This window comes from Dipodomys merriami, unplaced genomic scaffold (assembly GCF_024711535.1).
Source record: "Dipodomys merriami isolate MVZ:Mamm:240054 unplaced genomic scaffold, mDipMer1.0.p SCAF_5, whole genome shotgun sequence".
NCBI lineage: Eukaryota > Metazoa > Chordata > Mammalia > Rodentia > Heteromyidae > Dipodomys > Dipodomys merriami.
In genome coordinates this window covers 33,015,369-33,040,287 of record NW_027206068.1, presented here as the reverse complement: position 1 = coordinate 33,040,287, position 24,919 = coordinate 33,015,369, and the positions used below count along the sequence as shown (strand labels likewise).

General features: G+C 33.7%; 1 protein-coding gene across 3 annotated transcripts in view; it reads left to right on the top strand.

The window, feature by feature from the left end:
• The window catches only part of Hgf (hepatocyte growth factor), a 69,879-nt gene that overhangs the window by 4,475 nt on the left and 40,485 nt on the right, over positions 1–24,919 (top strand). Inside the window, exons 2-7 of one of the 3 annotated variants that reach the window (XM_069996355.1) lie at positions 3,082–3,247; positions 6,572–6,684; positions 8,660–8,774; positions 14,230–14,357; positions 20,362–20,482; positions 22,576–22,694. In XM_069996355.1, the coding sequence (XP_069852456.1) occupies positions 3,082–3,247; positions 6,572–6,684; positions 8,660–8,774; positions 14,230–14,357; positions 20,362–20,482; positions 22,576–22,694 (762 nt within the window). Of the gene's footprint in view, positions 1–3,081; positions 3,248–6,571; positions 6,685–8,659; positions 8,775–14,214; positions 15,465–20,361; positions 20,483–22,575; positions 22,695–24,919 lie in introns of those variants that run through there. The other 2 variants (XM_069996354.1, XM_069996356.1) reach the window with 2 other exon arrangements.

Genomic DNA, 24,919 nt, shown 5'->3' with positions numbered 1-24,919 from the left:
ATGACTGACTTCTAAGGGAAAGTTCATGTGTCATGAGAGGTTAGGGAGGAGGAAATCTTGGTCTGTGGTTCTGATTGTTCCTGATTACTTTTGTATTCCCAGATAAGTCTTATTTCTGCTTATCATGTAACAAATGAATACAACAGATTTATTTATTTTTAGAATTTGCTTTCATCTTTAGCGATGAAAACTGACCAGTAAGTGGAGTAAGCTATTTTTATGATGTAGAAGCAGAATGTTAACACTTTTCAATAGAACAATTGAGGGTCTCTGAGGCCCACTATTGCACATAGAAATCTCCCAAGCATAGATTTGATGCTTACCTGAAGATTGATTGCTTTGGAGAACAGAAAACAGAGCAGTGATTGTGGTTCTATTTTAGTTAATAATGAATAAAATAGATTAGAGGCTTAATGTTTAGCTTAGGCTTCTTGAGATTTCTTTTGTGTACATGCCAGTCCTGGGGTTTGAACTAAGGGCCTGGGTACAGCCTCAGAATTTAATGCACAAGGTTAGCACTCTACCACTTGAGCCACAGCTCCATTTCTGGCTCTTTTGTGTTTAATTGGTGATGAGTTTCACCAACTTTCCTGCTAAGGCTGAACCATGATCCTCACTTCTCAGCCTCCTGAGTAGCTAGGGTTACAGAGACATGAGACGCTGGCACCTACAACCTTGATATTGTGTACTTTCTTATCCTTAGACATAGGCAATCATTTTTTTCAATTTTAGTTCTCTATTTTAGTTAATAATATTCATTTGAGAAGTATACATATTTCTTTCATTTTAGTGGACAGTTTTTTTTGACATAGATTTTTTTCTCTATCAATGATTGCCAATTTACTTCTTTGAAAACATTGCAATTTACAGCAGAATCAATTTATGATAGTGTTGTAAAATATTCCAGGGCACCAAAAAATAGGGAAGTAAGGTTTAAAGGAAGGAGGAACTTGTAAGTGGAAAACTTGCCTTAACACTTCTGTGTCCAAAACCAAAATTTAAAGAATTATCCTTTCTTTGATTAAAAAGATGTTAAAAACAAAAATTAAAACTCAAAATATTTATAATATTTTATCCAAATTGAGCAGTAAATATTAACATAATGCTTATAGCTTAAGTAACTCCTTTCAATTCATCATTATTAATACAATTTATTTTGTAGGTTAATTGCTTTATTAACATTTCAAGTAATTACAACACAGTCATTTGGCAAGTCTGTAAGAAAGTCAGAATTATCTTCTGCCTGCCAATGTTACACAAAGCATTTGGCCCATGCTTATTAAATAATATGATGATAGATTATTTGCTTGATTTAACTTCTGTGTTAAAATACCTTTTTAACAGTGTCTATTGTACCATAGCCATACCATTTTATAGGGCAATGAGAAGTTAAAAATGAAGGCATCGTTCAGAATTAGTGCCAGGCTTTTGGAGACTGTTGGAGTTTTACAGAGAGCTAGTTAAGAGGACCACATGTGTTTGCTTTATTTATGTGGATTTCAGGTTAGAATAGACATTAATGAGTAGCATCTGCATGCTGAGTAAACCAACTGGAGCCGGTGGTTGCTGGCTAATTTAAGGTATGATGCTATTCTTTGTATCTCACTCTGCTAACCATAGTTCCAAATTTTCTACATAGGAATTTTTCCCCTCCTTTCTTGACACATCTCAGTGCTTATGAAGACTAGGAGTGTGTTTTCTGCTTTGTCATCCATATTTCTTCTTTAGAAAAAGTTTATAAATTATACTTCTACACACATTCTTTCAATACTTAGAAAAAGATGCTATGAAAAGTGACTCCGAGTGGTAGAAGTGAAGTTAGGCAGTTGAGTTTCCAATAAGAATCTACTTAAAAAATATTTTTAATTAATTTATTTATTATTTTTGGGTCTGGTCGTGGGCCTGAACTCTGGGCCTGGGCGCTGTCTCTCAGCTCTTCAGCTCAAGGCTAGCGCTCTACCACTTGAGCCATAGCGCCACTTCCGGCTTTTTTCTTTTTGCTTATGTGGTGCTGAGGGATCGAACCCAGGGCCTCATGCATGCAAGGCAAGCACTCTACCATTGAGCCACCTTCCCAGCCCAAGAATCTTCTTTTGTTATGTGTTCAAATGATTGACAGGCCAAGAGGCACAGTCACTTCCATACCTCTTTTATGATAGATGTGTAAGTCTATTAGACGCCTAAGTCCATATTGTGATGCGGCAAATTATTATTAGACTGGGGTGACGGGAAAAATCAAGAACAGGGAAATAAATTCTTAACACTCTCAAAATGTCCATAAGGCTTTTAGGATACTTTGGTTCCCTCTTTGAGGCTTTTAGTAGGAAGTTTCGTGCTATCTAGAGGTCTTGTACTTTCAAAAAGAAAAATGATATTGCTACATTAACGGGTGAAGTTTTACATACATTTGATTTATAACATTTGGCTTGATCTCAAGACAAACAGTTCAGTGATACTAAGAAATAGTTCACCAAAGCACAGAAAACACTTATGTAGTAAACGAGAAGAAGAGATGTACTGAACTATGAATAGTATGCATTACAGAACAAATCAGATAAATTTGTCCACTGCAGCATTTTTACTGAGAAGTTTCTCATTGGCTTTTGAATTACCTTATTCAATTATCACTCTAACTTAAAGTAGGAATAGTTGTAGAAGAACATGAACTGTTTAACTGTGATGTGTGACCTAGTATGCTTCTATAACTGAAATGTGCTTCCTTGTCATATGGAGAATAGAACATTTTTAGGCTGAACTCTGTACTAATTGTTTATTTAACAATTATTTTCTTAGGGTTATTTGTTTACTTCTTTGGGGTGGTCCTTGTCCCAATATTTAGATGCATCCTTCACTTGAAGGAATGTAGATAAGTAAGTCTACATGGCATATTATTTGTTTTTCCTTGATAACAATATTCCTCTTACTTCTATTTCCCATGTCACTCCATTCCAGCCTCTGGAAGTTGAGTATGTTTTCAGATAAAATAGTCACATCACCCATAGTCTATAAGGGTAAACTTTTTTTTCATTATCAGCCTTAAATAATTTCTTTCTTCCTTATTTTGGGTTTTTGTTTTAATAGCGGGACAGAAGAAAAGAAGAAATACACTTCATGAATTCAAAAAGTCAGCCAAGACTACTCTAATCAAAGAAGATCCATTACTGAGGATTAAGACAAAAAAAATGAACACAGCAGACCAGTGTGCAAATAGATGTATTAGGAATAAAGGACTTCCATTCACTTGCAAGTAAGTTGCTTCATTTTGGTCTCAGGATAATTTTCAAATATAGCAGGTATATATGATAATGGTGATTTTCTTAGTTTCATATTCAATGTTGTTAATCTTTCACATTAAGCTTGAGTCTAGTTCTAATTATAATAAAAGACTTAGCTGTCAGTTGATGTTAATATAGCTGTAGTGCGGGAGACTACTAAATGTGCATTCCAGTATACAGTGGATTGGGTTATGGATTTTTTTCATTCATCGTTTGAATAATTAAACTAGAGAAACCTAATCAAATCAGCTGACATTTAACTTTTCATTTTAAAACATTGTATTCAGAGTAAACATTTATTCCCTTGTAAGAAAAGTAGAAGGATTTTCAGAATTAAAATCAAGCCTCAGTCAAAATTTATTACATCTTCTGTTGTCTTTAGGGATTTAAATAAAAGGTGTTGAAAGGAATAGATTAAAAACAAAAACAAAACCTGAGTAATTTGTGTCAGCAGCAGAGATGGTGCTAGCTATTTAAAGGGATGTAGAAGTAGTGCTGATGAGGGTTCAGGTGAAAAGTGATGGAGCAACTCACAGGCCCAAGGGAACTCAGCTGGAGACTTCCAGACCTTCTGACAGTCCCTAACAGTGGCTGAGTGACCTAACACAGATGGAGTGACATAACAGGGAGGAACATTCCTTACCATCTTGCCAGCAATCACAGTGGATAAAACTCATAAATTTGGACCTGAAAAGTGACCATTTCATTTCAGAAGATGATATCTTACCATGTTGTTCATAAACATCTTTTCCCCTCATTAATTTCTATTCCTTTAGTCTGTATTTCACCCCAATGTAAAATAAGACTGCACATAAAGTTTTGTGGATTTCCCATTCTGGTTTATTACATTTGGACAGTGACACATAAAGGCCACAGAGAGAGATACTAATTTAATCTTGTCTGTCTCTGAGAACTAAGCATTTAGGCCTTCAGGGAAAGGACTTGGTCAGGGAAGGTCTTCAAGATAGGCAGAGGGGAAGATATGTCCTTTCTATTTTTATAGACAAACTACCACTTTCAGAGAGATATTTCCTGGCAAGGAGACTGGGAATTGACTTTGCAACTCTATCCCTAAGATAATTTTATTTCCTTTCCAGACTTTTGTGTGAAAGCTTTATGATTTTTGTAATTGTGAAAATACTGTACAGAGGGGTTACAATTACATGACCAAGGTAATGAGCACATTTCTTGTCAAGCATTGTGGCCTCCTCCTTTGTTTCCCCTTCCCATCCCTTCCCATCCCCATCCCCTCCCGCACCCCCCCCCCCACCAAAGTTGTAAAGTTCATTTTTCAACAAAACGTTTTGTACATCTCACTGTTGCAATGGGTCCACCCATATCCCTATTTAAACAATTTGTTTTTTCCCTTCCCCTCCACAAATTACACCAACGTCAAATACAGTGAAAACAGGGAAGTTAGAAAAGGATAATTTCAATCAACACTTCAGCTATATGGATTTATAGGGATTTTTTTTTTGGTAACACAGCAGTTTGAACTGTATTGTCTGTGATTTTTTTTTGGTAACACAGCAGTTTGAACTGTATTGTCTTTTCTTGGGGTTTGAAGGAGACAGGAAATGTACTAGGAGAACCACATTGAACTGATAATTTTACATTTGAAAATTTCCTCTCCTAGGTTCACAAGTATGAAAAGTATTTCTACCATTCAATAGTAGAATTCATCATTCTTCTTTTTTCTTACTGTAGACTAGAAAGATTTTGCTGAATTGGAGAATACTTGACCTTATTAATATATATTCTTATGTCTCATATATGAAGTCTCAGATTTTCCTACCATAATCTAGTTAGATGATATTTAGTATCTGAGTGTATGGCAACTTGTTCCATATACATAAATACACATGAAGGTGTATATAATATTACCTGTGTATTAGCCAATGTGCTTCTGCCCAGAAAGACAAGATTTTTCCCACCTTTACTAAATACATTGGTTATAGAGATTAAATGTGTATATCATGGTATGCATACAAGCCTTAAAAACTAAATCCTTAAATTCTGTTCTTAATGAATCAAATTATCTTTTTCCCCCACACTGTAGTCAAAGTTTCCCTGACGTAAGAATTCAAAAATAGACAAAATACAGTTCAGAAAAGCTGATAATTAAAATAAGGGTAAGACAAATATTCTTTTTATAAAATGTGAAAATACCATACAGAGGGATTACAATTACATGAGCAGATAATGAGTACATTTCTTATCAAGCATTGTTGCCTCCTCCTTTGTTTCCCCTTCTTAAAGCCACAGTTAAAAGAAAAGACAATGAATGGAATTTGATGGCCTTCCACTCTATATGGAAATGTAAAATAGTATTAAAATCCTTCTCTTAGAGAATATATCATTGCAAAAGAATGAGAGAAAAAGATTAAAAGGATCACCAAACTAGAAACCCTGAACCCTTTTTCCCAGGGGGCATTTAAAAAGCGGGCAATGGTGGCTCACATCTGTAATCCTAAGTACACAGGAGGCTGAGATCTGAGGAAAAAGGTTCAAAGCCAGCCTGGGCAAGAAAGTCTGTATAGACTCTTCTCTCCAATAAAACCACTAGAAAACCAGAAGTGGCACTGTGGCTCAAGTGGTAGAGCGCTTGCCTTGAGCTGAAGAGCACAGGGACAATGCCCAAATTGACTTAAAAAAGCAGTTATTCTTATAACAATATTTTAATAGTCTTTAATATTTTAGCATTTTTAACTTCATAGCAAAATTTTAATAGTTGTTAATATTTTAGGATTTTTGGAGAGATTTTATGCTAAAAGTTTCAAATATTTGATTTCAAATTTCTCTTTCCTAGGAGACTTCTTAGGGTGATAATCTCTTAGATATACCTTAGAAAATGTCATTTTAAGGATGTGTTTTATAAAGTTACAACTGGAAATTAATCATGATATCTCAAATTGAATTAGCTCTATATAATTGCAATCAAATTTTCCAACTTGCTGGGAAAATTCAAGAAATAATAAGACATATTCAGAAATAATCCAGGTTTTTGTATTACATGTTGATTCTGTTTGTTGAAGACATTATTTTTCTACAAGTTATTTAGAATAGCAATAACTTTCCCACGATCTCATATTTAATTTTTTTTGCAAAAAACTTCATTTGTTCTCTGCTGTTTGACTGTCAAGTTGTAGGTTTGTATATCATTTGCATTTTATTATCTATATGAAATGCAGTAATGCATCAGTTTTTATGTTGCCCTCCTTGGTAAACCATGGGCCCATTCTTTAAAAATGGTTAAATAGTAGTATTCCTTCTTTTCACTCAGATATTTCTTTCAGGGCCTTTGTTTTTGATAAAGCAAGAAAAAGATGTCTCTGGTTCCCCTTCAACAGCATGTCTAGTGGAGTGAAAAAAGGGTTTGGCCATGAATTCGACCTCTATGAAAGCAAAGGTAAGGGGCTGCTCTCTAATGATTACATAGTGAAGTAAAATATGAAATATACTTTCTAATGTTTTGCCACATGGTTCTTTCCCACACCTTTTCTATTATATGTTGATCTATTTTGAAGTCTGTATCTTATTTTTAGTATGGTTCTCTAGTTTTTTTTTATTATTTATTTTTATTTTTTATTGTGAAAATACTTTACAGAGGGGTTACAATTACATGGGCAAGGTCAGTATTTTTAGAAACAAAGGTACATAGTAGCTTCCTTCCTGCAGAGACATGTGATGGCAAGTATTATAGTTCTCTTTTTTCCTCTTTATCTCAAGTGTTGCATATCTTGGTATATTGCTCTATGTCCTGCATCAGCTTCCTGTAGGTGAGATTTACCTCTACCCCACAGAGGCATCTTTTGTCTTCTTTTCCTCTCCATGCTGATTCAACTTCAATAAGCAGTTCATGTAATTTAAATGGCTGTGATTCTTTCAGAAATAGATTAGACCCAAAAAAGTTACAAAAAGAGAACCAGTACTGGGTGGTGCATTCTTCAAAACTAGTAGTCAAATAAATATTAACTATAATTCCAAAATAATAACAATCAAATGCTCTTGAAAAGAAAAGATTGTAAGCAGAATGCATAAAAAGTGATAGTGCCAGAACTGCTCTCTGGCATTTAGGATTTCTGGTACATGACAATTTTTAATCAGGCATAATTGCTTTTAGGGACTAATGTTTTTTAGTTATATTTCATTGAAGAAATATGTTGTTCAAAGGCTAACAGGTTATAGTAAAAACAATGGTACACACTCACTGTACATAGCAAATACCTTCCTGGTTCTCTAGTTTGTAGAGCAGAGTCCCAAATGTATCTATAATCCAGGTTCCCCACTCTCTCTTGGCACTTTTTTCAAAGAATATGTTTTCTATGTTCATCTTAAAAGGTGTGATCTTGCATCATTAGATTTTAATACATTATATTGTGGCATGTTTTGAGTTGGCTGGGATATTTTCTACTTTTAACAATGTTGGATGAGTAATGCAGTGATGAGATAATCTTAGAATATTAAATGCATATTAATTTTACAAATTAAATGTCATCACAAAATAATTATGGGTTATGATTACTTCTGACAATAACACGTTTGTTACCATTAATGCTTTATTAAACCTGTTTTGTCCTATTAAATTTAGATATTTGAAGCTATAGATGTATGTTTTCATGTTGATTGGGTTAATGTTTAATAAAATTCAAAGTAAATTTCATGGCACAAAATAGAATAATCTCTACACAAATAATTCTACAAATTATAAACAAGATTTCATGATCTAGCATAAATTCATTCTCTATTAAATTTTATTTTATTGTAAAGATGCTGTACAAAGGGGTTAAAGTTACATGAGTAAGGTAATGAGTATATTTCTTGTTGAACATTTTTTTCAAGTTTTGTTAAGAGCTACACTTACTATTATTTGTTGGGAATATATAGCATCTTATCACTTAATTATAACTTAATAGCTGAAATTTAGCAAACATATAAAATAATGTAATTGTCTCATGTACATACATATGTAAAAACTCATAAAAACTCACAAGATAATCCTTTAAATTTAAATTGATTTTGAAAAAAATTGTTTTTATCATTTTCTTACCTATTTTCCCTATATTTTAGCACATCACAATCACCTTGTATATAACAGCTAATCTATGTTACTTTCAGTGACTATTTTCTGTAATTATCCATGAAAACTATACTCACAATATTAAAGCTTCTCAATACACTTTTATTTGTTTGGTTTGGATTATTATGAAATGTGCTATTTTGAAAATACTCCTTGAAGCTTTAGGCAAGAAATTTCAGTGTTATTTGAAATAGTTTACAAGAGTTAATTACTTTCAGATTTCAGTGGAATCTTTCTTTTCTATTCAGTAAACCTAGCATGAGATTCACAGAGTTACAGCATATTTCTCTACTTTCTTCCATAGACTACATTAGGAACTGCATCATTGGTAAAGGGGGAAGCTACAAGGGAACAGTGTCTATCACAAAGAGTGGCATCAAGTGTCAGCATTGGAATTCCATGATACCTCACGAACACAGGTAAGAACAGCATGAAGAAAAGGAATGGAGCCTCTCCTTTCTGGGAGTTAATGGCCTCAAATTAGTATTCGAGAAGATTGTTACAATTCTAGAACAACCTATAGTCAACACTGTTGAGTTGTAAAGAGACTTAGTCCTTTTAGGAAGCCCAGGGATTTATGAATTCATGTTGATCTATATCAAAAGAAGAACAAATTTATCATTTAAGTTGTGGCCTAATGTTTTCTTAATGCAGTTTATAGATCTTGATATTTGAACAAATAATGAAAACTTTATTTAAGACAGTGTTTTCTTCATTTTGGCCTTTGAGAAAGAACTAGGTAGCCAAAGATGTTGACTGTGATTTAGACTTTGACCTGTGGAAGCTAATTGTCCTTTTATCCCTCTGGAACCCAACATTGGCTACAAATTTAAAAATATTCAACTGCAAGTCTTGCAAACACCCCACAACACCAAACAATTAAATCAGAACTTCTAGAAGGAATATATTACCCAGCATTTGAAAGCTCTTCAGGTGAATTAAATCGAGAACCATTGCTAAAAGGTCATACCTCAGATTTATGTGCTTTTTCATTTCATATCTTGATTGAAAAATAGAGAAAATTCAGGCTTTAGAAGCTAAATGTCTACACTGGAGATAATTGTGTTTATTAAAACAGAAGACTACTACTTAATGACTAGAAAACATATTCATAAGCTCAGAAGATAGAGAATCTTAATCATCATGGGAGGAACAAGATAAATATATAAAACCTACTAGAGGACTGAATTCAGTCAGCATTTTCCAGACTTACTTTACAAATACTTTAAAGAATAGCCAATGTTGTTTTTAAAAGAAATCTCCTCTTGTCAATAAGTACATTGGGGGATTAGTTTACCATGTGCCAAGTACCTTGCTGAGCAGCTTACTGGTTTATTTTATGCAATACTCACAAAAACAGTAGGGGGTGGTTTTATGAGTTCTACTTTATATACATGGTTCAACAAAAACACAAGGAACCTTAATAGTTTTCAGGATGATACACAAGTAGAAAGTGGTTTGCGTAGGATATACTCCTAGCTAGTATTACTCTGTAACTTCTGTTTTCAATAACCCCAGGGCATGAAACAGCTGGCCTGTCAGTAGGACACATGTGGTTACTCAGTTTTGCAATAGCAAAATGCGATGACTTTGGATGAATACAATTTTCATTCCATATTTAGACATAATCTTGCAAGAGGATGGAGTTTGTTTTAGTAAACAGATAAGTTAATTATCCTTGCCCACAAAGTGTGTGTTCCAAACCAGGATCAAACCTGACCTCATTAATACCAACTAGTCACTAGCTAAGCTGATCAGCCTCTCCAGTAGTTCATCAACAAAAAACCAAACAATTTTTCTTTGCGTTACTAACAATTGCGTAGGAATACTTCAGATACAGTCATCTTTATATTTCTAAATAAATAAATTTTTCCTCTTCTAAAAGGTCTACATAGTTTAGAAAACTTTTGTATTTAAATAAACAGTTCTATGGTTCTTCTGATCAAAGAAATAGCATTTGAAATGAATGCCACCTTACTCCAGAAAAGTGCATTGGACTGATCTAGTAGAGATCTTATTTCAACCTAAATTCTGTATGATTGTGATTCTCTGCTCCAGCTGCACATGTGAAATAGATCTCCCTGGGAACTGGTTTGCCAGTCCAATCAACCAGCTTACCAATAATACAGAAGTTACAGCTAAGAGGATAATATTCTTATACTTTTTTTGTATCCAGTGGGAATAACAATTTTCATCAATTAGCAACTTACTGGAGTACCTACATGATAGCTTAAAGATATATTTTAGGGACAATGCAAAAATTAAACAAGAAGTAAATTTATTGTTGACTCCCTAAATTGAAATATTTTACAAGTGGCTTAATGAAAAGATGATGATAGATGGTGAAATTAATGTAGAAGCTTAACCAGATAATCAGGTGACCTGATATCTACATCTATATCCTTCATTAGCTACCCCCACATTCATTTATGAAGTAGATGATAGAATGGATCAAGTTTCCTATGACTGCAGTTTATATTAAAAAGAAAAGAAAGGGAGGCTAGCACCCAGACCTAGTTTATATTTCAAAGTACATTTGGATATATCCCAATTTTAAATATTTCTTCACTTATCTCTTAGAGCATTGTTAACAGCAAGGACAAAGCACTAAAATTAGTACATGTGTGAATCAAAGCTTATTATGGCATCAAAAGCCTGGCACAGGCCTTGTGTGAAGTAAGTGTCATAAACTTTTGTCCAGTGAACACATACCTATAAGTGAAAAGAGCTAGGCTACATCCCTTGGCCAAGTTTGGGAGGTTGAAGAAATTCTTATGACATTTTAGGACATCAAAGAAAGCTAGTTAATTTGTATAGAAGTCAAATACACCAAAGAACAAAGAGAAGATCATCACTGGTTATTCATTCCTTTCATGTTTTAAAGAGGAAATTGTTCAGAATTGATTGATTCAGTTATATAAATGAGTTTATCATTTCATTGTATTGTTCATTTTATTTACTCAGTGGAGTTAATTGAACAAAGCTATTTTTGTCCTTTGGCCATATCTAGTTTTAATTTCTATTTTATCTCTTTTCTTTTCAACCTCTTCTTTCTTACAAAATTACTGGCTGATACACTCACCATTTCTATACATCTTCTGTATCACTTTACAAGTTTACTATAGTGGTGAGTGTGTGTGTGTGTGTGTGTGTGTGTGTGTGTGTGTGTGTGTGTGTGTGTAAGAGAGAGTGAATTTTAATTTACCTTCTCCCCCCTTTGTGTGCGGAAAAATAATCCTCTCTAATATTGTACATAGTGAATATGTGTGTATATGTGTGTATAGAATGTGTTAAAACCACTCTTTAGTTCCTAAGTAAACAATATAAAAATGACACAGAAAAATAACATTTCTGTGTTGCTTATATCTTGTTCATTCTAATCATCTTTTAAAGGTGAAGAAGAAATTGTAACTTGGTAAATAAATTTTCTAAGGATTTATGTCAGTACCAGTCAAGTGGTTAGGTGGTGTTTGAGGCAACTCTGTGCATCTTGTGATGAACAATTACTATTCCTATTTCTTTGTCTCTGTCTCTCTGTCTTTCTGTATCTTTTCTTTCTCTGTCTCTCTGTCTGTCTGTCTGTCTCTCTCTCTCTCTATATATATATATATGTGCAAATATATATATATATACACATATACACATAATAGAGAATTATAGGAGAATTTTCTTATATAAGCTTGGGAAGTGCATTACTTCATAAAAATATAATTTTCAGTTTGGTTTCTGTCAGAAAAAGTGAGTATTTTATATAAATTATAAATGTGTCAAAAATGAAAAAGAATAAATTTCAGAATATGTCACAAACAAAAGACACACAAATATTCTAGAATGATGGGGGCTAAAATGTAGACCGAATACAAATGGCCCTATTTTTCTTGAAAATTAGCATCATGAACTGTGATAGTTTATTTATTTTAATTACATTACAGCTTTTGTCCATTACATGACCCGATATTTTATTTTCATTTCACATACTTGAAGTGTTAGTGAAGGAAGGATATAACTCTCTACCTAATGACTATGGAGTTGTACATGTTTATAATATTTAATTTGGTTCCCTAAATATGTTTAGCTAGTAGCAAAACTTTTAGAATAGACTTTTTTGACCACTAATTTATATTTCCTGAATACTCACCTCTGAGGTATGATGATGACCAAATGCAAGTATCTCATTTCAAAATGTTCCTTTGTACCTGACATATAGTTGTGCTTATTCTGTGTTGCAACATATCATAATGTGATTTTTTTCAAATTTTTTGTTTTTCTTTCTGTTTCTTGTTGCCCGTGTTTATTTATAAAGTACAATGTGAGGTTCTGATTTATGTATATTAACAACTCAGGGTAATTAATTAGCTTGTACATTTTTTAAACTAGAAGCCTCATTGAATAGGGCCATCTTTATTGAGACATTAAAATTCTTGGACTTTAGAATTTTGTAGAACTTTAATCTTAGTAAAAGAGAAATAAACTGCTTTAGTAAGACCTAACTAAATACTAAGAATAAAATTGGTTTTTCATAAAATTTTTTACTGGTCTTATGTTTTTGTAATTTTTGTGTGCAGCCATCTATACATCATTGGATCCAATACTATAAACAATACAAGATAAACATTGGTTTGGCCTGTTCTGATATGATGGAATATTTTATGCCTGTTCAAGAAAACTACCACTAAGGCATTAGAAATTTCAGGTGAAGATGATGTATTGAAAGTACTGCCCAGTGTGGGACCGACCAGTTTGAACTAAAACTGAGAACACCAAGCTCCAAACACAAAAATATTAAGATGACTATCTTTTTTTTCTTTTTTGGAAATACTGGTGTTTGCATTCAGGGCCCCATGCTTACTAGGTAAGCACTAGAGCCATGCCCCCAGACCTTTTTACTTTGGCTTATTTTATAGATAGACTCTCACATATTTTCCCAGGGCTGATCTCAGATCTTGGCCTCCTTTTTCTGGCTTCTGAGTAGCTAGGATTATACACATTGACCACTGTACATAGCTCAATTATTTGTGTTTAGTTCTTATGTGTGCTATTTTTTAAGATTAAAATATTAGCTATTTTTTTGTTTGCTTGGACTGGTCTTGAACTGTGATTATCCTATCTTTGCTTCTCAAGAGATTGGGATTTCTGGCATTCATCAGCATGCATGGATATATTCAAATGTTTTAGAGAGAATAAGTAATTCTATTCTTAGAGACAACTAAGTAGAGTGTGTTTAATCAAAAGTAACATTTGTTATGTGTCAATTAGCCTTTGAACTTCTTAAAGCTACATTATAAGGTATAATATTTTACCAGCTATTGTTATATTAATTGCATAGATAAGTTAATAGCATTACTTGCTGGGGTTTCATAGTTGGTAAGAGAAAGCTGACAATAGAGTTTAAATTGATTCTGATTTTTTTTATGAATGAAATATCTTTAATCTGTTCTTCAATTGTGCTGAACCAAAGAAAGACTCTTCTGCATAAGAAAAGCACTAAAGAAGCAGGTAATGACTTAGATAAATTGTGCAATAATATCTTCAAGTTCATTGACATGATTTTTCAGTTCTCTCCTAATTGACCTTGCCAAAAGTGTTCTACTTTTGAGTAGAATGCTGAAATTGTGTGGCAATGCCATGCTAATTAAATTCTAATATTGAGTATGAGAGTTTGGTCAGGTGAACTTGAACGGAATTCAAATATTTTTAAGAATACATGGAAATTACAGAATTTAAGTTAAAATTATGAAGATAGATGGGAAAGACTAGTTTCCTATATTTATAAAAACATATCCACTAATTAATAAAATCAATAGTCCCCACATAAAGTTGCATGCTCTTATACTGTAATGATTATCATTTTAAAACTAGCTTTTTGCCTTCGAGCTATCGGGGGAAAGACCTACAGGAAAACTACTGTCGAAATCCTCGAGGGGAAGAAGGGGGACCGTGGTGTTTCACAAGCAATCCAGAGGTACGCTACGAAGTCTGTGACATTCCTCAGTGTTCAGAAGGTAAATGAACATGAATGCCGTGTGGGCATCTTATTCCCCTCGTATGTAGCACTGTATTCACTTGAAAAGTAAACAGGAACGAATCCACCACAACACAATGGGCGTTTCCTTCCAATTCAATCCTAGGTCAATAGTTATAAGACATTCTCACACCATGTTTTTCAAATGACCAAACTAACGCAAAACAGTAGAATGATGATCAGTTTGAATTTCAACATGAGCCTGAGTCATCTGTTTGGGGAGAATAATTGTGAGCTTACTTACTTACTTGCTCACCTACCTCAGAAGTCTGCTCTTCTAGATAGAAAGAGCTGAATGGAATTAGCTCTTATTAGGAATCCCAATGACTGTTCATCCAGTATCTACTTCTATAGAAATCTGGTCAAAATGATTGTAGTGTGTTATGAACAAATGTGTGTATCCAGGAGAGAACACTAAAGGGGTTCATTTCAAGATCAATACCCCATGTGTGTTTTGATGAAAATGTGACTAGAACTGCATTTGACACATAGACTGGAACTGAGTGCCATTCAAAATAGTGCCTGAAGAGACCAAAGCAGTGAATCCCAGGCCGTCTTTGAAGGCAGTGGCTGCCATCCATGCCTGTGTTCTTATCTCTTCACATAGCACCAAAAGGCATTGCCAGTACTTCTACAGTAGATAAATGAATGATGGACAATATCCATTTTTAGCATTGTATAATGGTTTGTTTTCTCTTAGTTATTTGCCTACTGAATTGCTCTATTTTTACTTCCATCAACATCCCTAAAATTCCTCCAATCCAAAAGAAAAGCAGATTAAATTATTTTAGGAAATTTATTAGTATTTTGAACTACTTAGGGATGGGAATTGGGATTGCTGAGTACTGTCTGATTTTTGTACTAAGATAGCTTACCTGTTAATGAAACATTTTTTAAAGTATATCCTCCATGAACATCCACTTGATATAAGGCTGATTTTTATCGCTTAACCAGTAAAGGTCATTGTTAGCAAATTGTCACAGAGAAGCTGAATTATGTTTTTTGTTGTTATTTAATCTAAAAACCTTCATGTGCTCAAATCAGTTCCATCTTGGTTTGTAAATTCTTACTTTCCATTCTGTGTCACATTCTGTTCCCTATTCATTGTTTTCTTTTCCTTTCAAATAATAAACTCATTGTGATAACATAATGAATAAGTCTGTTTTGTATGAATAAGTCTCTAGTTAATATTTGTCTTCAGTTTGCACATGGGACAAGCAAAACCCTACTTTTAGGAAAATCCCCAGCATTAGTTTTCTGATATCACAAATCATTGACAAAAATGTAATTTTTTTTGTTGGTTGTGGGCCTGGTTACTGTCCCTTGGCTCTTCAGCTCAAGGCTAGTGCTCTACCACTTTAGTCACAGTGACACTTCTGGCTTTTTTCTGTTTATGTGGTGCTGAGGAATTGAACCCAGGGTCTCATGCATATGAGGCAAGCACTCTACCACTAAGCCACCTTCCCAGCCCCCAAAATATAATTAACTGTTTTTAATTAAACTATGCTTATCAGAATGTAATTATCTGGTATTAAATTATTACAGAAAATTTGAGGTGACCAAACCTCCCTTAGGTGAGGACATTGCTTAATAGTATTAAAGACCCACAGGCATTCTGCTTCCTGGACACTAGCTTTCAAATTCACTCTTTCTGGAAACAATTAGGAGGCTGGCAGGAGTAAAAGGGGCCTCCTATAGGAGAGGTGAACTAGCACCTGCCCTGTAGACAAAACATATTGCAGGGAATATGAGGTGAACTCTGCTAAAAAATGAACAGTGTTTTAACAGGCTTTTAATGAAAATTATCCAAAGTAAACAGTAGTGTTAGTACATTCATAGAGGAATAAAAAGAGCTATGTATACAATGGATACCACAAAACATAAAAAAATGCAAATATGGTGTCAATGATTACTAGGATACATACAAAAGTGAGTAATCGTAACATCCAGCATATTTAAAACAGTATAATGAACGTGTGGGCCACGTTTATCCATGAATATTAATTTATCAAAGTGTATATCATTATGTGTGAACTAGCAATGACTAAATCATTTTGTATATTTAAAATTAAAGTTGATCACAAGGCAAGTACCTGTGATCAATATTACTTTTTACAAAAGACATATAGAATAGTATATATGTTTAAACATTTGTGTAACAATATTTGGCAAATTGATTAAATGAATGTCTGAAAATTGTTTAAAAATTTGGTTCATAATTGCATTGTATCTGATACACAAAGCTTAATATTATTAACTAATTAAATTATTAAAATATTATTAAAAATTTTGAAGTCCATTAGTCTTTGCAAAAGAAACTGAATGATCTTACCACATTTAGATTATTTTTAGTAGTAACAAACTCAAAAAACCAATTATACAACATTTTGACAATAGTTAATATATTGTGTTCTCAAAAAATAATGAGACTGGCTAAGAAGTGTACTCATAACAAAAATAACACTATGAACTAAAACATGTTTGTCTTTAGCTAAATTTAGCTAATCTACAACATGTGCATACTGTACTTCACAAAATATGTGTACTTTTTATCTAGACTCAAGGAAGAAAAAACTTCACATAAAATGCACACAAAAATTACTATCAACAATACTTAATTTGTTGCTGAAACCTGAGGTATAGAAAACCTAACTTTATTACTTTAGTATTTTAGGTTTAAAATAATCATTGTAATTGAAACAAGTGTCAATTTTAATGATTGCTAAATAGTAACATAAATCAATTTTAATTAAGTCAGAACCATTATTTTTAAGTTACCTTGTACTTTAAATCCCAAATAATACTGTCATTTTATGTAAAATTTCATACTATATGTGGAAAAAGACTTTTAAAAACGAAGATTTAAAAACAAAAATTTTATATAAAAGAGGATTGATGAAAGTGTTCTTACTTTAATCACACAGTTTTGCTGAACAAATTGACTGTTGGGTTTTCCTAAGTGATAACCTTTACCAGGATAAAATACTGATTCAACAAAATTTAAATACTTAATCTGTTTTACTATGAAAACTCACACCACTTGTAGACTTATGCTTGAGAATAGTACATAATATTTTTAGTTTAGTTACTTAGCATGACACAAATTGCTCAATGAATAGTTATAATCTAATTTGTATGTTTTTAAGAGCTTTTTCCTATCAAGCCAGAATTGTGATTAGAAGGTTATACTTATGAAACTCTTACTTAGTTCATTTTACATGATAGAGAATAATATCTTTGTTTTGAGAAGTGAAGGGCTTACTGGAAAGGTTAAATTATGCAACAGCCAAAGGTACAATTTTTATTCCCTGCCCAATTACACAGGTCATAACTTTTACCTGTTTTTGTAGAAGTTGGACTTGGTTTGATTTTTACCTGGAAAAAACAGAAGACTCTTAGAATTCCAGAAGTTTGAAAAGTGAGTTTAAAATGTGGTCCACTTGAGGCACTTTTTTTTTGTAACCATCAGAGTTTGATTCAGTGATAATGCAACAAACTTCTCTGCCATTTGCCTCATACACACTGCCCAATCTAGTTGCTTTCCCATCGCCTTTTTTATCCTTCAACAGGAGAGGAATGTATTCTTGTAAGAAAGTAGGGGTTAATGCAGAAATTTATTTTTTAAAAAAAGCAGGGAATCTGTCCTCATAAAACCACATTATCAGTCTGTCTGGTTAGTATTTTTAAGAAGCTAAAGTATGTAGCACAAAAGTAAAATCTTCGGTAATGGAATGGACTGTAGACTATAGTTCTGAAGACCTCTCTTCTAGACACAGGCTTAATGTGCTCTGTTTTAGGTAAGTCCCTAACAATGTACATAAGCCTGTTTACTTCGATATACTTATCAAACCATATCTTAAATGTGAAAGGAATAGGATAAATAATTTATGATGATATAGCTACAATATTTTAACATTTCAGATTTATCACAGGATATGTCTTATTCCAAATATAACAACAGTTTTCATTTGCTTTCCAAATCTAACATTCTTGCTAACTTGTTTTTTTATTTTTATCTTATTAGTGCAACATTTTAGTTTATGTTTTTTCCCATTATACTTTATTCAACTATCACGTACCATCAAGTTCCAAGTAAAATCTCCTAAAGTGTTATCACTACGAAAAACAACTTTAGAATCACAGTATCTGAAAATGTGCTATGCAAAGTGAGATCCAATCACTTAGCAGTATCAGCATCCACTGAGAGCTTTTATATCAATGCCCTTGAATATGCTTACGTAGTCAAAATTTATCATTGAACTAGAACTAATGGTGATATTTATCCACATTATGTTTGCAAAAGCATTGAATTACATGTTCATTATGGAAAATAGTCACATTATAGTCATGGATTTCATTTGTGTAGCTATTTTCCTTAAACTTATTATGAATCTTTAAATATAAGGAAAATGTTTTATAATAATGTCCATAGTATGTTTCCCCAGAAAATAAATATATTCACTTTCATTAAAATTATATATACTACTAATGCTGTGAGAATTATAGTAAACATAATTTGAATCTTGAGTAGGTCCCATATAAGAGTAGAAGCTGGGCATTTGTAGTTTACTCTACTCTTGCATTCATTATAAAAGAACAGAGTCATAATAAATACTAAACTATTTGCATTAAAGATACCAAATTTTGCATTGTTTGTTCTTAATATAAAAGGGAACTCAATGAAGGTGGGAGCCACTTAAATGGAAAGCTGAAATACGATGATCCGTAATCTCTGTAATCTGTGTTGAACATTTCAACATGGAAAGTGACGTTGGCCAACGTGAAGGTTTCGGTCAACATGCTCTTAGACCCCTCTCATTTATAGGTCAAGTGCTTACTGATTGTTTTGTGGGGATGCAGTATCAGAGAAGGGTAAGCTGAATTAGTCCCTTGTGTTAGTTCATGAATTAACCCAAATGAAAGAAAGTATATGTACCAAATGGATGAATGGATAGATCATATGTTTCAGAAAGTTAATCTTTATGTCTTGTTACATTGCATTTTAAAAATAGATTTTCAGAAGACAGTTTTAATATACTTTACCAAATTGCTACAAATATTTATTAAGAAAGATTCCAGTGGATATCTTTCCTCACTTCAGCTAAAGTTAAATGAACAGTAATCACAAGATACAAATGATGTGTTTGAGGAAATTTGCCGGATTCCTATGAAAGCCAAGCAAAGATTTATTCCACAGCATGCTTGCTGCACTACAAAGCAACCTTCTATTTGAGAAGTCTCATTTTCAGCTAGTTGATATGATACAGGTTTTCAGTGTGACATAAGAAAACAGCCAGAAGAGAATAATTAGTTAAGTCACAGAATCATCAATAATATCCTGTATAATTAGATCAGCTTATACATTTTAAAAAGAATGAGTACACGGAGTTCGATAGCAGGTCATCTTCTATGCTAAGGTAGGTAAGACTATAAACTTGTCCTGTCTACTCAACTAACAGAATGAATGCTCTCTATTAGAATAGAATTGAAATTTCTTTTAAAAAGATAATTGTGTCCTTTAAATTGTACCAGTTGTTCTATTTCTGAAGTTGTTTTTTAAAAAATTAATTTTTGATTATGGAATATGAAATTGTGTAATTCAAATTGTTTGGAGGGCAAGTTTGAAAGAATTACTATGCTGAGACTCTTGCATTTTTAACCAACAATTGAAAAGTCACCAAAGATTATTTTATATTTCCAGTTTCCATGTGCCTTTGGATAGTTTTTGAAAAAGTATATACTGATCATTCTGTCCTCAATAGTATACCTATATGACATTAATTACAAATATCCCCTTGAAAGTTACAATGCATTGTATAGGATGTATTGTATGCTATTATTTGTGGAGATTAGGCCCCAATTAGGATGATATATAGAGTTGTCAAACAATTTGTTTACTAAACAATTGTATTCCTTAAATGGAGCAGTGGTGTCTATGCTGTGCTGCCAGAAACAATTAACATTCTATCCTTTCATGTTATCAGTTGAATGTATGACCTGCAATGGGGAAAGCTATCGAGGGCCTATGGATCATACTGAATCAGGCAAGATTTGCCAGCGTTGGGATCATCAGACACCACACCGGCACAAGTTTTTGCCAGAAAGGTAAAATTTCATTAAATCTTGATTCCAATGTTTCTCTGTATAAACTGTTATTTACTCCATGAGATGCTGTTATGGTGTTTTCTTGATAGGGAATTGAATTACCATTTAGAACTACCCTGAAGATTCAAGCCTCTTCTTAAATAGTTGCTACTGCATTTATGTTTGGAGGAAGTAGTCTTAGGGGTTTTATGGAGTCTATGAGGACAATGACAACCATTTAAATTGCTCTTAGCTGACTTGGATGAGTTCTAAAATCAGGAAGGTGTTGAACACAAGACTATTATAGGACACAGAGAGGAACAATAACAAAAACTTTGTCTGAATCTTCCATAAGGTAAAAAAATCAGGAGAGAAGGCAATTCAGTTCAATAATGACCATGTGGACCATTGGTCCTGTGGGAGGAGGGACTATTGCTAAATATAAGCAAGTTACTTACAGCAGCACCTTCAGAAACTCAGAAACCCTAGTGTGTTGTGCAATTTTAAATAAGGCCAGATATTTTACAGAAGTCAAACAACTAATCTACTTTTTCCCATGAAATTATTTTGATCTCACCTAGTTAACAACAATAAAAATATTTATCTTTTTCTGTTCATTCATTTCACATTGCAATGTTATGTTGAGTGACAGCTGATCATACCTACAATCCTTGCTACTGAGAAGGTTAAGATCGAGAGGCTCCAGATTTAAGGGTAGCCCAGGCAGAAAAGTCTGAGAGAGTCTATCTTCAAAATAACATGAAAGGCTAGACTGGAGGTGTGACTCAGTGGTAAAGCACCAACAGGGAGCAAATGAGCCAAGCAAGCAGGAGTCCCTGAGTCTATAACCCTTTACTGTCACAAAGGAAGGAAGCAAGGAAGGAAGGAAGGAAGAAGGAAGGAAGAATACAGGGAGAGAGGGAAGACAGGAAGGAGGGAAGAAAGGATAAAGTGAAGGAAGGAGGAAGTAAGAAAATATGAAGCAAGGAAAATGGAAGAAAGGAAAAGAAAAGATGGAAAGAAGGAGAAGGGAAAGAAGAGAAAGAAAGGCAGGAAGGAAGAAGGAGAGAAGAAAAGAGGAAGAGAGAAAGAAGGAAAGAAAGAAAGAAGAAAAAAGAAAAAGAAAGTTTTAAGTAAAAACAATTTTTTCATTTTTTTCTATGTTGGCGCGTTAGAGTTTGAGCACTGGCCCACGTTCACGCTAGGCACTTAAGCTATTACCCAGCCCTTCAGTTTTTATTTTGTTTCTGAGGCAGTATCTTTCTTCTACCTTCGTCTAGGCTGGCCTTAAAGTCCTAATCCTCTGTTTCCCAAGTAGCTGGGGTTATAAGCATGTATAACTATACTCAGCCAAAATCCTTTATTTTTATTACTAAGAATAAAAACACAAAACTTTAGAAACAAAACCCCCTTCTCTGTCTTCCTATGGATATTGATATGAGGTGGTTTATTTTGTTCCCCTCCCCTTTTTTCTTTTTGTTTTTGTTTGGTTTTGGCTTCTTATGCTTTCCAATGATATTAAAATTTTAGTTTATTTTGTAAATGCATCTCTACAAAATTAGAACAGAAGAATATGGTAGCAATTAAAATCAAGTCACGATTGAAGACAGTTAATTTAGAGGGAGGTGGTTGTGGAAAAAGGTAGGTGGTGTGATGGGGTTTGTCTCTTGCTCTGCTGGATGGGAGGCCATGACCTAGAAAGGCTCCATTTCTAAAATTGAGCTATCGTTAGTAACAGAGCTATTGAAACCCAACTTTCAGTTTGAACTCAAGTCTGCCCTAAAAGAGGACCTGTTTCCTTAATGAGCATTGTGCAGGAGGTCATGCATTGGAATTTGTCCTTAATTGGGCTCTGTGAGAGAGGCACTCAGTTCAGGACCTGAACTGGTGGTCAGGTAGCAAAAGGACCTAACTAATGAGCAAAGAAGATGATACTCTACACTTAGTGGAATATGTAAGTTAGTAAATTTGATAGTGGATGATTGACAGTCTTGGTAAAGCTGCTATTTCCCCAGCTAATAGTATCCAAGCTAAGTGGGAAGTTATTGTATAGGCTGAGGGCTCCATGGTGTTCAGGCAGATTTACGTGACACTTTTCTTGGTGTGGTTTGCAGATATCCCGACAAGGGCTTTGATGATAATTATTGCCGCAATCCTGATGGCAAGCCGAGGCCATGGTGCTATACTCTTGACCCTGACACCCCTTGGGAGTACTGTGCAATTAAAATGTGTGGTAAGTTAGGGCCAAATTTATTGCTTCCTTTTCCTCTCTTAGACTGGATCTAAGCAGGCGATTATTAGTCAGACAGGTTAGCAGCTATTTTACTTGATACTTTAATGTGTGTAGGTTTTACTATTTTAAAAATGTTACATAATCCTATCTAATCTTAAAAGAATTGGAAAGCTCTTATTTTGAAAGGAATACATATGCATGTATTTATATTTTAAAAACAATTATACTTAGGAGAAAAGCCTTAATATTTTAATGTTATTAATAGTATTTTGAGCTGGGTGCTGATGGCTCAAGCCTGTAATCCTAGCTATTCAGGAGGCTGAGATCAGGGGATCTTGGTTCGAAGCCAGCCTGGGAAGGCACTGTGGCTCAAGAGGTAGAGGGATAACCTTGAAGACAAAGAGGCTCAGGGACAGCACACAGGACCTGAGTTCAAGGCCCAGGACTGACAAAAACAAATGAATTAAATAATAATACTAGTATAAAATCAATAATCTAATGAAAAATATATCCAGAGAAGAAGGAAAGGATCAGGGAATTGTGCTACATCACAAACATTTTAGGACAGGATAAACTAAGGCCTGAGATCGTTCCCTTACAATCTTGGATCCTAGCTGTATGTTTTCTCTTTGGAGACATAGCACAGTGAATGACAGGCTGCAAAGAAGCACAGTAAGTGGAGCAGAAGCTTCTCACAGATGTCTTTAATCTCTAGAAGCTGATCCTCACTTCTCTGGCTATCCTTGTACACAGCCTGCATTCTCGTTCAATCTGTTTCTTAGCATTTCCTTTGATCCTTTTCTTGAAGCTCGCCCTTACCCAGCTCTTCTGAGTGCATGCAAAATAGTTTCTTATCTATTATAACCCTTTAAATTTGTGTCTTCTCTTTCAGGGCTACACACAGACATGTATTCTTTGGAATTATGCTGCACAATAATTTAATATAGGCTTTTTATTTTCAAAGAAGAGAGAAATCTATAAGATCAAATACCCTACCCAGAATACATGTAGTTACGTATTTTCTTGCAAATATATTTGCAACTATCTAACCAAATATATCTAGATAATTGCATAGTTATTTATAGTAACTTGATTGAGATATTCTAGTGACAAACCATTCCTAAATATTGTTCATTGTTTTACTGACAAGGTAAATCTCTTCCCACTTAGATCTGCTAATATAAGGAAATGTTTGAGGCAGCTCATAAAGCCTATAGGAAGGGGATGTGCCTGGCATGTGTAAAATAACTGCAGAATTTGAAGCCTCTTACAGTAAAACACAATGTTTCAAGGAGGTTGAGTCATCTGTTTTGTGCTTTAAGATAAAAGATGGTACTTGTAACAGTATTTCTCTGTATAGACTGGGTTAATGCCACTCACTAACTTCTTTAATGATATTAATCTTTCCATGACTCTAGTTCAGTTAGATACAGCAGCCTAACTACTTCCTTTCCATATTTTAGGCACTCTTTTAACAGTTGTGTGGAGTGATACTCATGGAGGTACACATGCACATACACACTTGTACCCATACACGATCATCTTCATATTCAACTGGTGTACACACACCATTAATCAGAGTGTCACCCTCCTCATTGGTTCTAAACCACTCTTTGGTGTATTTCTAAAGGCTATTGGGAGAGGAAAGAAATAAGATGGATATGAGGTTTCCTGTTACTAGTTTCCACTTTCTTTTCTAAAGAGGAACTAACTAAAGAGGAACAAGATAACTTAAGTAAGTTGCATGCAATACTCTCGAGGGTTATGTTATAGTAGATTTTTATGATATATCAATTCTAAGAAAATGATAGTACATATCAAGAGACCAACTTATATCTTTCAGATGAAAATAATCATGTTTATGTTGTGTAATGTTACTTAATCATAGTGACTGCTTCACTGTGTTCATAAGTTTTATCTGTATTCAAGGAGATTATATATTTACTTATACCAGTTCTAATAGATAATGGAATGTCTGATTAAAATTGATTTTAGTTCTATTGTTATATTTTGGTGCCAGATTCATGGTTATCTCAGTTTGAACCACCAGGACTCATTCTGATTTTTCCATATGTTTGAAGATGAGAATAGAGTTGATGATCGTTTTACTCACTCTCTTGAAAACTGAAGAAAGGTTTTAAACTCTTGTTTCATGATGTAATAACCATATTAATGATGGTTTCACTATTTATTTAATTTCTACAGAAAGGAACTTTCTGCCTAGT